At 37.6% G+C, this 14,993-nt stretch overlaps 2 protein-coding genes across 2 annotated transcripts; both read right to left on the reverse strand.

Moving 5' to 3' along the window:
- Positions 1 to 71: 71 nt before the first annotated feature.
- On the reverse strand, positions 72 to 5,330 carry LOC121805897 (ELMO domain-containing protein C-like). The gene is made up of 10 exons (XM_042205929.1): positions 5,093 to 5,330; positions 4,732 to 5,004; positions 2,763 to 2,857; positions 2,166 to 2,234; positions 1,929 to 2,044; positions 1,795 to 1,849; positions 1,517 to 1,637; positions 1,047 to 1,094; positions 805 to 899; positions 72 to 573 (listed from the first exon to the last, which is right to left on the reverse strand). Exons 2-10 carry the CDS (start codon positions 4,820 to 4,822, stop codon positions 472 to 474), a joined length of 792 nt encoding a protein of 263 aa, XP_042061863.1. The 5' UTR covers positions 4,823 to 5,004; positions 5,093 to 5,330; the 3' UTR covers positions 72 to 471.
- A 2,142-nt stretch (positions 5,331 to 7,472) lies between these two features.
- Positions 7,473 to 9,542, reverse strand: LOC121803281 (blue copper protein-like). Its single transcript, XM_042202960.1, has 2 exons — positions 9,313 to 9,542; positions 7,473 to 8,182 (listed from the first exon to the last, which is right to left on the reverse strand). The coding sequence occupies exons 1-2, from the start codon at positions 9,491 to 9,493 to the stop codon at positions 7,875 to 7,877; spliced, it is 489 nt and encodes a 162-aa protein (XP_042058894.1). The 5' UTR covers positions 9,494 to 9,542; the 3' UTR covers positions 7,473 to 7,874.
- Between the last annotated feature and the right edge of the window lie 5,451 nt (positions 9,543 to 14,993).

A 14,993-nucleotide genomic window follows, 5' to 3' on the forward strand; every position in this document is an offset into this window, starting at 1 on the left:
AGGAAACTCATTACATTTGTCTCTGGTATTCTATATTTGATCTACCAAACTTTGATTTGACTCAGAACAGATAATGCAAAAGTGATTCAGTTTCAATAACTAAAGCTGCAGTTTCCATAGAGCACGATGGTGTACAAAATCAGTGGACTTTGAAGGATTCATCTTTCACTAAACTCGGTTCATATATCACTGTCACTAAAGATGGATGCACATAGATTAACAGAGGTCAGAGAATGTATGCTTTAAAAGCTCACAACAATGAAGAGCATTAATAAGCATGCTTTAGCATCACTTTCTAGCTAAGAGTCCTTTTCCCCCTTTCCCTCAATACGAAAAGCCACCACTCCAATTTGATCAGCAAATCTATTTAGTTGGAAACACCAAAATTTGGATTTTATCCAACAAAATAGCATTCCTGGCATTGGACATACTGGCTCATACCTTCAGAAAATACGGAAGTTGGATGCTAGGTTACCGACTAAGAAGGTTATAAGAGGGCAGGTCCTCGAGGCGTACAATGTCTTCCTGGAGAAGCTCCATCTCCAGCTGATGGCGAGTAGCTTTCATCACAGTCTGAGAGTATCATGAAAAAGGGATTGTTACATATTTAAACACACACATGCAAGTCTTTGTTTAAATGAAGAAGATTCAGAGTGTATCAGTGCTAGCAAGTGAAAGTAGTTTAGTGAAGACATAATCAGCACCCCGTGGTTATATTTTTCAACCTATGCATGATCGATAGAAGTCCCCTCCCTATCTGAACCCTATGGGAAGTTGTTTCTGACAAATTAGTAACAAACTTACATTGAAATCCATGTACGAAGCATGCATGTCGAGCCATTTATGGTCCATTAGCTTGAACGCGATGCAATATAGAAGGTCGAAAGCTGATTCATTATCTGCCAGAATGAGATGAAATCATTAAAAAGTGAAACTACATTTGGAGCGTCAAACAAGTTGAAAAGGAGTATGTGTATCTAATTAGTAAGGCATTTCCTGGCTAGCCAGTGTTTGCATAAGATATGAGCTACGATGGAAATATTTACCTGCAAGCAACTTCAAGAAGGTTGCTCCCACAAGTGTTCTGGGCTTTACTGCAAATATGACAAACAGATTACAGGACCAGCAAACAGGATAACTCATCTCAAATGTTTAACAATTTCCGTAAAGAGCACAAATTCAAGAACCTACTGGCTGCTTTATAAAAATTATAGCTCAGCCTCTGGGAACTACATCAAACTATTACTGTAAGCTGACAAGGAATAAAAAGAAATACTCAAATTAAGGTTAAGTGTTGTCATTTAATTCCGGAGACTAACATAGGTTCAGACTGGTTGTGAATATTTTCAGGTGAATACAGAGAGGGTGCATCTTAATATCAGATGAAAAGAATTATTGGCTGGAAGAATTTGGAGGATTTAGATCACTTGAGGCAAGTATTTTCAGAAGAATTGGTCAAACAAGCACTCTATGGTTCAGTGATTTCCATTTGGCCTCAAATCATCCAACAAATTACCTGCTTCAAAGTCAAGCATCTGAATAAGCATGAATGTGATATTGACACCAGCTACGGCAAAGGGGTATTCCCACATTGCCCTATCACCCTCTTTCTTCTGAAGAAGATCCTGAAAAGATTTCTGTGAATAATATTGTGAGCTTTTGCCAGAAAAAAATTATACTCCGCTATAACATACAAAGTCCGAAGATCATGCACTAAAGTACAAGTGATAAATATGCCTTGCACGCATGCACAGACAGGTAGAACAAGATAGACAATGGAGATAGAAAACATACAGGAAAGTGCCTCGCAAAGTATAACAAATTTTCCAATGATATGAAACCACCACCCCTGAAATAATATGCTATAAGCCATTATACGATCAATTTGGTTCAAGCAATCCCAAAGGTCCAAGAGAATGATGGAATACCTAAAATCTGTCGATGGATCTTTCCCCTGCCAACCCATCTCCTTCCACCGTTCTGATATTAACCCGTGTAGTTGCTCTTCAGGAAAGGCAGCATGCCACAATGCCTTTAGAGCTTCCTATTAAAGAAAAAGACACATATACATGCTGAAGTTACTTAAAAAGGTTGTTTCTGCTTCAACTAAGGCCTGCAGATGTTACTCGAATAAACAAACTTCTTAGAAGTATGATGAACTACACCTGGTGCTTGGGATTAGAACTATCATAACCAATATTTATCCGGTTCTGTAGTCTGTGTAAACATTCTTCCTGATACATACAGTTACAGTACATCAGGATCTACTGAAACAGGTCCTAATCATGGATTGAACTTGATAGTGAAAAGCATTACAATAAAATACCACTATGAACATGTAGCCGTGATATAAAATCCACATGTTGCAGGTCCGAATCATGGGTTGAACTTGATAGTGAAAAGCATTATAAAATACCACTATGAACATGTAACCTTGATATAAAATCCACATGTTTAGGTGTCCCAGCAATAACAATATATGCAGGACCACCCAAGAAAAATAGGCATTCCAGAGTGTAACAACTAACAAGCAACACACATGTATTGCTAGCCACATTCTTTGTAGTACACCAGATTTATTTAAATATACGATAATTCAAAGTAGACTCTATCATGACATTATCAGAGAGATGTAGATATCAAACAAGTTGAAATATATGCTGAATGATTTGCAAACATTGCTGTAATGGGGAGTAAAAGCAACACCCACCTAAAATGAAAAAACAAAATGAACTGAATAGTCCAACCAAGCCATATATTACCTGTGCGGGCGTCAACTCAAATGATGGATGATCCTCAAAATCTCTTTTTTGAGCACAAACACACGAAAGGCCTCTGCCTAGCCACGCAGAAGATCCTGCAACAACCTCAATTGTAATAAAAGAAATAATAGGAGAAAATATACACATTTTATATATTCATGTATTCCATTCTATGAAATATGCTAAGAATAAAGTGATACCCAACATGCTAGAATGATAGCTTTCAACCAATTTTTCAAGTACTCCATGTCTTTGATGATCCAATGTTTTATTTCTAGATTTTTAGATAAGTTAAAATAGTTCAGTTTAAATAATTCCGACTCGAGTATAAGATCCTCATCCGCATCCTCCCTCTAATATCACTAAACATAACACTGCTCACTGCACAAATAGATGATTCTACCTGGTAATCAATACTCAAGCCCACCCTATTTATAACTCGCAGCTCCATATATAATGCATGTATCATATTTTACTGTAGAAGGATAGTGAATTGACTGTAAAGTAGAAAAACAAAAAAAAACAAACAAACTTAGAGCATCCACTACACTGTCCCCCACCGTCCCTTAAACTACTATTTGAGGGCCCGTACTTTATTCCTCTATCCCTTAACTAAGGGACGGAACCTGCAACGCTCCGTCCCTTAACCGTCCCTTATTCCGTCCCTTAAATTACTATTCATTCAATTTCATTTTTTTATTTTTTTTCCAACCCAATTCAATTAAAACAAGCACACTTTATTAAAAAACACACAACATAAAAAAACACACAACATAATTTAAAATACAAATCTGGAGAAAAAAAAAACTACTCCGCAGGCGAATCATCCTCAGGAGGCGGTCGAGGTGGAGGGGGAGTCGGAAGGCCAAGTCGTGCTGCCATATGCACAACTCCGTTCCACCAGGGTTAGAACAAACACACTTTACCGTTAGAATTTTTTTTCCATTCAATTTCATTTTTTATTTTTTTCTCCAACCCAATTCAATTAAAATAAACACACTTTATTAAAAAAACACACAACATAAAAAAACACACAACATAATTTAAAATACAAATCTGGAGAAAAAAAAACTACTCCGCAGGCGAATCATCCTCCGGAGGCGGTCGAGGTGGAGGGGGAGTCGGAAGGCCAAGTCGTGCTGCCATATGCACAACTCCGTTCCACCAGGGTTAGAACAAACACACTTTACCGTTAGAATTTTTTTCCATTCAATTTCATTTTTTATTTTTTTTCCAACTCAATTCAATTAAAACAAACACACTTTACCGTTAGAATTTTTTTTCCATTTATTTTTATTTTTTTTTAAAAAAATTGAATTTTGTAAAAAAAATATTTATTGCGTCAGCACGTGACGACGCCCACTCGCGGGCCGGCGAGTGGGCGTCACGCACGACGCCGGGTGGCGCCACGTCGCCTAGGCGCGTGGCGAGACGGCCCGTCGCTTGTCTCGGCGACACGGGACGCGGGACGGGGCGCGGGACGGGACGGCGAGCTGCAACGCGTCGCGCGACGGACCCGTCTCTCCGGGACGGGTCGCGGGACGCGGCGCGACACGTAGTGGATGCTTACTGAAGCAAGCACAACAACCAAGGAGCTTTAGTTGAATATACAAAATCAGCTCAATCAAGCTACGAAAACCGAACCAGCAGCAAATTCATTGTATACAGTTTCTTAACACACGGAATGAAAAAAGCTTCGTAAAACAAAACAGAAATAAACATGAGAAAGCACGAAGTTCCTGGATTGCTGTGCTAAATTGCTAATCGGTAAAATTTTAAGTGCATCCATCCGTAGAAAAAACTATCGTAGCTTTTTGTCAATTAACTATACCAGATTTTCCAAAAACATTAACCTCACGCTTTGCGCATGATTATGTAAAATACCTAAACAGGCGTGTGTGTGTGAGAGAGAGAGAGGATAAATTAATAAAAGATCATTGAAAGAGCGAAAAGGATAACAGGAATGTACCAGTAGAATGACAGGCAGTTCCTTGATCGAGTCCTTGAGAAATTCGGCGCACCGCCACAAACGATCCTCCTTCTCCTCCTCTGTCATCCATTTCTCCGCTGCACCGGCGCCTCAGTCGATTCTGAAATTCTCGGTAAAATATACTCCTATCCGAACTCAAAACCAGCTTCAACTCGACAGTGCTTTCCAATAAGACTTAAAATCTCGATAAACTGACACTGAATGTGGAACAGAGCTAGTCGGATTAGCCGATGCAGTTTCTCGAACAGTTAGCTATCAAGTAAAAGAGAGGTGGCTTGGTTAGGATCAAGATCTACAACACACCAATCAAATGACAAAAAAGAATTTTAAACAAAAAAACCTCTGCGGTTTATTGGCATTATGCGCCTGAATATTAAATATTATGAGTAGTGTTGATGTTGTCGTGATTGTATCAGCTTCTTCAGTCCTTCAAATATACTCGCGCGCAGATCTCTCTCTCTCTCTAGAAGTTTATGTATATTTTTTTTCTCTGAGATTCTGGCTGGTGTAGTTCTGTTAAGTTTGGTGGCCTGCTGTGCCTCTGTTTGTTTGAGAGATATCGAGAGACAGAGAGAGATCATTATATGAATTTAATGATCTGGCTTCGGTATATTTAAAAATTAAAAATTACTAATGCTACTAATTTTTTATATTTGGAATCAAATAATAGGAATAGTAAATAATTGGTGATGAATATTTAAAATACATGTGACGATAATTGGTTGATTCGATTCATATCCCTAGAGACCACTATATATCATCATAAAGTGAAAACTATGTACTGTATTGCACAAATAGTTTAATTTTCCCTAATGCATATTTAGACAGTGCATGTCAAAAAAATATAATGATAGTGGGCCTGCAGAGTGGTGCTCAAATAGTCATTTCTGTTTCATGTTAGAATATCTAAATATAGTTGTACATCGCAATTAAATAGGAATACCTGGTCTCACATATAAAATAGTTGGAAAAAGGAGAAAAAAATATACTATTGTCATTATTATTATTATTATTATTATTATTATTATTATCATGCTAATGAGATTAACTTGTCATTATTATTATTATTATTATTATTATTATTATTATTATTATTATTATTATTATTATTATTATCATGCTAGTGAGATTAACTTGATTTTAGTCATTTTACTTTATAGATAGAGACATAGAGTCTTGTAATTCACATATGATATCATTATGCTATGTAGTTGAGCAATACTTATATGCTTATGCTATCATATGCTCTGTAGTTGAGCAATATATGCTAGTATATATTATTCTCATATGCATGACATACATACATGAAAGATTTCATATATATATTCCATATTTCAATTTGTAATGGATTAATTTAGTTTATAGGATAATACTTGAAAGTGTAGTTAAAATAGTCAATCCGTCACATGGTATGTTGAGGGCCTTGTCATGATGTGTTACACTTAAATTAAAGTAAATTAGACCCTACACACACATGCACTGTGGAATGTATTATCATCCAAGTCTACTCAAATTTGATAGTGCTCCATTTCATAACACGCATGATTTGATTTCTCTATATGTATATGCGATTCGAGCAATAAGTACATCACTACATACGTTGTTATCTTCTACATCTAGGGTGATTTGTCTAATGTTTGGATGGATTGATTACATATAGAAACCTGATAAAATAAAATTCAATCATAAAATAGGCTGTGTCCCTTATACTGCTTATATAATTAACTAATTAATTACTATATTTTGATTGATCTAATAATGAATAGCATATCACAGATTGTTGGACCTCAAAATATGACGAAATTTAATTATTAGTGGTTAGTACTTTTAGTGATTTTTTTTAGAATCTATATAAAACATTGAAAGGTACGACACCATCTGTTTTCCAATTAGACTGGGTCAAACTCTGTGCACGCTGCTCATGTTTGTACCTTTATCAAATAAATTATGAAAAATACACTTTGAATTCAGGCATATTCCATATTTTTCAAAAGTCTGAAAAATAAACTATGAACTTAGAGTTTTTCACAATTATCCCATCATTCCCTTTTACGACGAATTATGCGATAATGTGACAGTTGGTTTGTAAGACGTGGACAAAACGTCATTTCGACCTAATTAAACGTTTTGGCCACTGTTTGTTTTGTTTTATGTGTTTTAAAATGCAAATACGCTTTGGTATTATATAGGTATAGATTCATTCGATTGGGGTTTAATTTCAACAGTATTAAAAAGACGCATTATAACCGAATTATTAGATGAACGACGAACAATGTGCTTATAATAAGGTCATAATACCTAAATGGTCGATAACTTCATTTCGAACTCATAATTGCGTTAATTTAAGACCATTCAATTTATCGCTTTACAGGTAAGACGATGGCATATATCGTTTTTGGACAATTTATTCAAGAAAAATTGGATATTAATGGAAGCCTACCCTTCTTCATTTTCATTTTTAGTTTCGCGTTTCAGAATATTTTTAGGGGGTTCGAGAATATATATAGTTGAATGGTCATGATTTTCAGTTTCGGAAGGATCATACATATATTATTGAAATAGAGATAGGGATCGAGACATACAAGCAAAAATAAATTGTATGCATAAATTGATTGATGATACAGGTCTGGTTCACCCTTGAGGAAACATCTTAATTTTCAGGTCCAACTTTTAGTCATTGTATGCCAAATCAGATACAACTTAAACCCCACATCAAATAATAATGAGACAGCAAAAGTTTGAGGATTTAATAATTGAATTACTTTTGAAGTAGGAGTAATAGTTAAACTTACATGTAAAATCAATATCTAAATATGTGTGTGACTGGGTGGTCCACAAATTCTGCACAACTAGAAGAAGGCAACACATTTGACCCTTTCTAATCAATTTGAAATATGTGTTTACTACTACTCCCACTTAAAAAGTTCAAACTAACATCAACTTCAAAGGGAAATTATAAAAAACATGGTCTCTTTTTAGAAGCAAATAATACTACTATTAAATAAAAAAAAAGGAACAAAGAGTGTCACACAATCTCAGCACACATCATTCATGCAAGCATAGTTATAGACTTCATAGTACTACTAAAATAAAAGGTCAACAACAAATTAAAGTGCAGTGCCTTAGGTCATGACTCCCAACATGGCTCCAACAACAATCGACAAAGCAAGCATGAAGCTCTTCCCGCCGCCAACTCTAGCGGCGGCACTGCCTTTGGTGGTGTTGGCATCGACGACGTTGATGGCTAGTTTCATCCCCTGGCTGCAGTGGTCGGACTTGGGGCAGATGAAGTAGCGGATGCCGGGGATGACGAGGGAGAAGTTGGTGGGGCTGGTTTGGTCGGAGCTGATGATGTTGTCAGTGTTGCAGTTTTTGTAGTCATTTGCCCTTACTTCGTCCACAGCATGGGTAATGGCCCAGAATTTGAACACTAATTAAACACCAAAACGAAGTCGTTTTGTCATTTAAAATCTACTACCACAGTTTCTAAAAATAGAGATTTTGGAAATATAACATGTTACATTGTTAAATAAATAAATATGAGAGACAAAGTGAAATGCAGCTGAAATTGTATTAGCGAGTCGTTGAATGTAGTACTCCATATCATATCATCATTAGTATATTGTGCGGAGAAAAAGTTTTGAAAAATAAAAATAGATTGATTTTGGTAGATATACTAAAATGGCTAGCTAATTTTTAGTACAGGAAATATGTTTCAAATTTTCAGGTTCACAACTTACTGTGATGGTATATAAAGTTAAATGAGTCGTACATAACCATTTTAATAGAAAACATCTTCATTTGGAACTTAAATGCCTAGATCGGATCAATATTAAATCATGAATTGTTTTATCTAAATTTTGGTCTGTTTTTTAAATTGGAATATTAAATCATGAAATTTTATTTTTTTTCAATTGTCTCATTAATGCATAAATCAACGTCTTTTATTGATGTTAAAAATGATAATATTTTAATAAAATTAGAAGGGAAATAAAAAAATAAATTAATATAAAAGAAAATATACTTATTTTAATAGAACACTTTGTTTAAAAAGATAGTAACATTTTGCGCAGGGATGCGACAAGAGAAAATTAAAACTTCTTAATTTAAATATTCCATTTTCAAAGATCATGAGACATACTAGAATTTGAACAAACCTCATAATTTAAATTACCATTATCCCAATAAATTACTCCAACTAATTAAAATAACACATATTAGCTATTGATTGATGATTAAAAGAAAAGATTTTGCAAAAAACAAGATTCACAGCAGCCATTATTTGAAGGGATTAAACGCGATAATTTATCTATGATATCAAGAAAATATAGGAATGCATATTAAAAAATATGTATATTATCGCTCAATTTGAATAAATATGGCTGAGATAAAAAGAAGTAATAATTGATATATGAACAATAATATGCTCTGACATATTATATTAACAGATATGTTGTGAGATATCGTCTATATATGAAAACAAATTAATTTATGTGCACATACAAAATGAAAAAAAATTTATTTTATAGAATATTGAAAAGTAGAGAATATGGATCATACCAAGGGAGTCACCAACATAAAAAATTTGGTCCTTTGACCACTTGACGTAGTTGACACCGGTATTCCAGCCGTCACCGTCGCCGACGAAGTGCGACACCGGCTGGTCCGGTGTCGGGCGCTGCGTCGCCGCTGGAGATATCACAACCACAAAGAGGAGGGCAATGGCTCTACCCATTTTCATTTTATTATATGTTTCTTTAGTACTACTAGTGCTATAATGTGATGAATAATACTGTTTTCAGAGCTCAAATGTTCTATATATAGAATAATTGAGGAACAATGAAGTCTTATTAAGATATGATAATTAATCTAATATTTCACACTCACACTTAGTCACATAATTAATTTTGATATTTATTTAAAGAAAGCTACATATGTATGGATGACCATAAAATTTTACAAAAATATTAATAATAAATTAATATCTTATTAATATTAAAATCTATTTACAGTTTTTCTACTTATTTTCTGAATAGATTATTTGACATCAATAAAAAGGTATAATAGTCAAATGTCTAACTCAAATTTCACACAGTATATAATTTATTTATTTTATCCTTTTGCCCCCCCAAAATAATTTTCTCAATCCGACTGTGTTTAAGAGCATAATTAGGTGAGTGAATTCGAAATCACATGAATGTTTGATCATATGAGAAAATGTCTATTTACTTTTGGGGATAAATGAGCAATGTGTGCATGCAACATACAAAATTCATTTGTTTAACTTGTATGTTTGTGTACTTCATCCATTACGAATTGTTTGACTGTCTCAGGGTTGTTGAAAAATATAATCTTCATGAATTTTGTTTTCTGTATTTTTATTTGAAATGATTTTGATAAGTTCCAGCTACTTATAAGCTGTTGTTTCAAATTGTAAATATAAGTTACTACGACTTACTATAAGCTATTGTATCCTACTTATAAGTTCTCTAGCGGAACCAAAAAAAGCTTAACAATTGGGCTGAAATCGGTAGAAATAGACTGTTTAATTTAATTTCAACATACACCAAAAAATTGGTTTATAAAAATAAGATTTAGTAATATTTACTTTATCTACTTATTTCCCCCCACGACATGCTGCTTATACCTAATACACTTCCAACCGATGAATTTTCAATGTACATTAATTTATCAAATGCCCAATCACCTTATTCCTTATTTTCAGATCCAAGGTTTAGGTTTAAACTTTCACACGATAAAATTATACTTCATCCGTCCACGATTAGTAGTCCTGTTTTTCTATTTTACTCTATCGCGAATAAAACTCCCAGTTTATTTTTACTACAAATGATAATAGTATCTCACATTCCACTAACTCATTTTACTCACAATTCATTTAAAATTAATAGATAGTATAAGTGAGACTCAAATTTCACTAACTTTATCCATCTATTTTTTTTAACATTTCATAAAATTCGCACACTGAAATAAAAAGATCAAACGGTTTGGACACTAACAATTTCCTGTTAGAACCCTTCAATTTGCAGATACATTGAACAAACATGCAAAAAGTCACTAACGAGCTGTTTATGCATCATCCAATTTGTATGCACACAACTAAACGTAATATTGGTATAGTATTTTTTTTTTCTCCTTCTTCCCCTTTTGTTGGTTTGTTGCTAGGCTGGAAAATCATGTGTTTCATATTGTTATCGTGCTGACACGATAACGACATGACTCATATAGACATGCGCATAACATGAACACGATAACAACGCAATTTAATTTGTGCTTACACAATAACCCGACAAAATCATAATGCGTTTATGTAATGTTCATATCATGTTCGAAATTGGCGGGCAAGTAGAAACTAGAAAGAAGGTTTATAAGGACATCCACATCCATGGCATGGTTATGGATGCCGCGCCGCAATTGGGCTGCGGATGGGGGGACATGGATGGAGGGGCATGAGCCAAGTGGGGAACAGGTTGGAGGATGCAAATGGGGGAGGGCAGCCGACTTGGTTGCGGGCACGGCTCAGCAGGCCATGCGCGTTGTGGGCGTCGATGCTGCGCTATAACCCATTTTTTTTTATTTCAAATTTTAATTAATTCCTCCGTATGCATCCATTCTACACAATTTTTATTCTACAGGACTCCTATCACTCTCAAATTTTAATTAGGATTTGTAGTTTTTTTATTTTTAAGATTTATAATTTTAATTTTCTATTGAATTTTTCATGTTATATTTTTTCATCATTTTCAATTAAATAATTAAAATACTAAATCCAAGCCTCTTAGCTCAACTGGTTGAGAAGGGAGGCAAGGATACTGCTCATCCAGGAGGTCATGAGTTCGAATCCTGGATGACGCAACTTGGGATTAATTTCCCCTGTGGGCATTTGGGCTTGGCAAGCTTGCAGACTCCGACCCGCTTGATGGCGAGAATTTACGAAATTTCAACACGAATACAGGAAAGTGCAACGATTTTATTTAAATAGTAAAAAGCATACATAATTAATTTTTTTTAAATACATAGTTAAAAAAATTTACACCCCAATGCTTCGATAAAACGCAGCCCCCGTCTCACTCCTCGTCATCCCATGAGCCAGCCCCGACGTCACTCCCGAGCAGGGGTGGCATCCCCAAATCGCGCCTCAGACTGTCGATGGCATCCTTCAACATCATTTTGTATAAGGGATCAGTCGGTGCATGTCACTTGTCCATGGTGTCTAGCAAGCTCAGCGTTTGCTGCATGCGAGCGAGATGGGAGAGCTTGGGATTGAGCTGGGAATGAGCTTCAGAATGGACCTCATGGGACCCGCTGGCACTTCCTGATGTGAATCATGTACATTCTTATTACCCTAACTTTACATGATTTATATTGTTTGATGCTTGCAAAAGGATGTTTTGTGGTATAGGAAGAGGAATAAATGGTGAAACAAAGAAGGAAGCTCGGATGGTGAAAATCTACGCAGGAAGCTATAAAAATTGGCCACCCGGCCGGGTGATTCCCGGAAGGCAGCGAGAGGACAGATTTATCGCCCGGTCGTGCGATTTTCATGGCTCGGAACGCCCGGTCGGGCGTCTCACCACGATAGCCCAGAAGCCTTTCGCCCGGTCGGGCGTTTTAGTCGTGCAACTGCTATTTGGCGGTCAATTCAGCAATTGAAGGGATTAAAGAGGACGAAAATCAGAGGGAAAAAATGGGGGAGACAAAAGAGGAGAGAAAGAGGAGGAAGAGAAGATTGGAGGTGCAAACATTCAACTTCCATCATCCCGGAGGAGATTTGCTACCATCTACACATCAATTTCATGAGTTCTATGGTTCTTGTTTATTGGTTGTTGATGTGTAACTAAATTCTTACGTTGCTCCTAATTTGTGAAAGATGTGAATTAAGTTTGGATTCTATGGATTAATATTAATTATGATCTTTTCTACGGTGCTTTTTACATTGAATTATAATTCTGGCCTGATTTATGATTCAATCTTGTCTTTTAGCCAATGTCTCTTTAACTTGGTTAAAAGGTGGAAACGTAGATAAAGAGTTTAAGATTCGTATCGTGTTCAACGTATGAATCTTGGATAAGTTAATTTACATGTCGTTACAATAATTGTTGGATATTTACTATGCTTCTGTAGGAATGTTTAATTGATTTTGTAAATGAATCATGTACGTTGGAACGTTGAAGTTGGATTAGAGCTTACTATGCGTCTGTAGGAGTGATAATCCGACGAGCACGAATTTGATCTTAGTGTTCAGCAAGGTGAAATTCAAGCATCTATGAACATGTTCAGTGTGAGTAGAATGAACGAGATTATTTCAACTTTCATTAGATTAATCGTTAATCCATAAGTTAATTGGTCTGTTAAGTTAATTCACATCTGGAGCATATTAGGAGCAACGTTCTTTATCTCTTGAGTTTCTCTATTTTCATTCTTTAGTTTTCATTTTGTTTATTAATCTTGTCAAACCTTTTTAAATAATCATACGTCTCCCTGTGGTTCGACACTCAAAGTACTACACACGAAGCTGTATTTTTGCAGTGAAATTGTAATATTTGGGTTAATTAATTAAACTTGAGTGCAAAATCATTTTGTTTGGATAGACCTAAAATTACAAATCACTTCCCCTAGCCATCCGCATCGCGGTCTTTTGCCCAACCGGGCGACGGTGGCGGGAAGACGGTTGAGGGGTCGGGAACTCTGCCTCGGTGTCGGAGAGGTCGTGGGAACCGGCACTGCTGCTGTACTCGCCGGAGGCATTGATCTTCGTCCGCTTCGGCCAGCCAGCTTCAACACCCGCACTAAACTTGGTCGAAGTCTGCACCACAAGATAGACCTCTCAATATTTGAATTCGCCGAACTTCATAGACCTGTCGGGGAACTGCTGCATGGAGAGATTCTTCACATCCTCGGCGGACATGCTACTGATTGCCATGCGATGCCGGCAAATCGGCTGAGCTGCCTCCTCAGCCGCTCCCACTGTTTCTGGCATTGCTCTCCATCATGAGGCTTCCCACCTGGCGGTTTAAATTGGAGGTAGCTTTGGCTAATGCGCCACCACATTCTGTCGATATGCTGGTTAGCCTCGATATAGGGATCATCGACTACACCGACCCAGGCCTGAGCCAGCGCGACGCATTCCGGCACGCTCGAGATGGTCCTATTTCCCTCGCTGGCCTCCTCCCCCCTCGGCCCCCGCCCCACCCTCGTCCCCCGCACGCGAGGACGAGGTAGTGCCCTTGCCCCTGCCCTTCCCTTTACCCTTCTTCTTCGACCTCCCTCCCGTCGGTGGCATCTCAGTGGGAGACTCCCTGGCCGGAGATAGCCCCAACTCCTCAAAAGAGAAAGTCTCAATGCCGGTGAACTGAGTCTCCAGATGAGTACTATGGGAGAAATCGCTAGACAAAAAATCCATGTAGGAGCGATAGACATTGTTCCCAGGTGATTGGGGGGCCAGCCTGCTACCCCCCGCAGCGGCAGGCGTGCCCTGCATCATACCGGGCATCATTCCCCCCACCCCGATGTCATTCTGGGCATCATTCCCCTCATCATTCCGGCGCTATCCCCGTCATCCCCCCACTCACTCCGGGCATTTGGGTCATCATCCCACTCATCCCTGCACACCAAGGGTACATATTGTAGTACCCGGGCATCATCCCCGCCATTTGGGGTTAGGGCATCATCGGCGTCATTCCAGGCATCATCCCGGGCATCATCTTGGACATCCCTGCAGTTCCGCTGGCGTTTCTCCCACCTCTAACGGGAAACATCGGCGTTTGTGACTCGCTCGTGGCGGGAGAATAACTATCGTGCTCCATTTATCTTCAAAAGAAATGAAAGTAGAGAAAGAGAAACTCGTTAAAACAAGTGGTGCGAATGAAATGATGTTCAACGAGCCGTATATGTAGAGTTTTTTTTAAACAAAAAAAATAATCAAAATTCGGGACGTCCATTGTGCCACCGCAATGGCAGACGTCCCGACGGATATCGCCGGAAAGCCGCGGATGTGAGGTGTCCGCATCGGACGTCCGCATCCGTCCCTCCCACGCCTAATGGCAGACGTCCCGATCGGACGTCCGCCGTTAAATCCGCCATTATGCTCTAAGAGCATCATTAACCCCGACCCGGATTCAGGCCCCAAGTCCCCTCCATGTCATCATTCCCCCAAATTTGAGTCTCATGACCCAACTGCTCTAACCCTGCAGGCCCCAACCCGGGCCGCAACTAATAAATGA

The sequence above is a fragment of the Salvia splendens genome, chromosome 5 (genome assembly GCF_004379255.2).
Source record: "Salvia splendens isolate huo1 chromosome 5, SspV2, whole genome shotgun sequence".
NCBI lineage: Eukaryota > Viridiplantae > Streptophyta > Magnoliopsida > Lamiales > Lamiaceae > Salvia > Salvia splendens.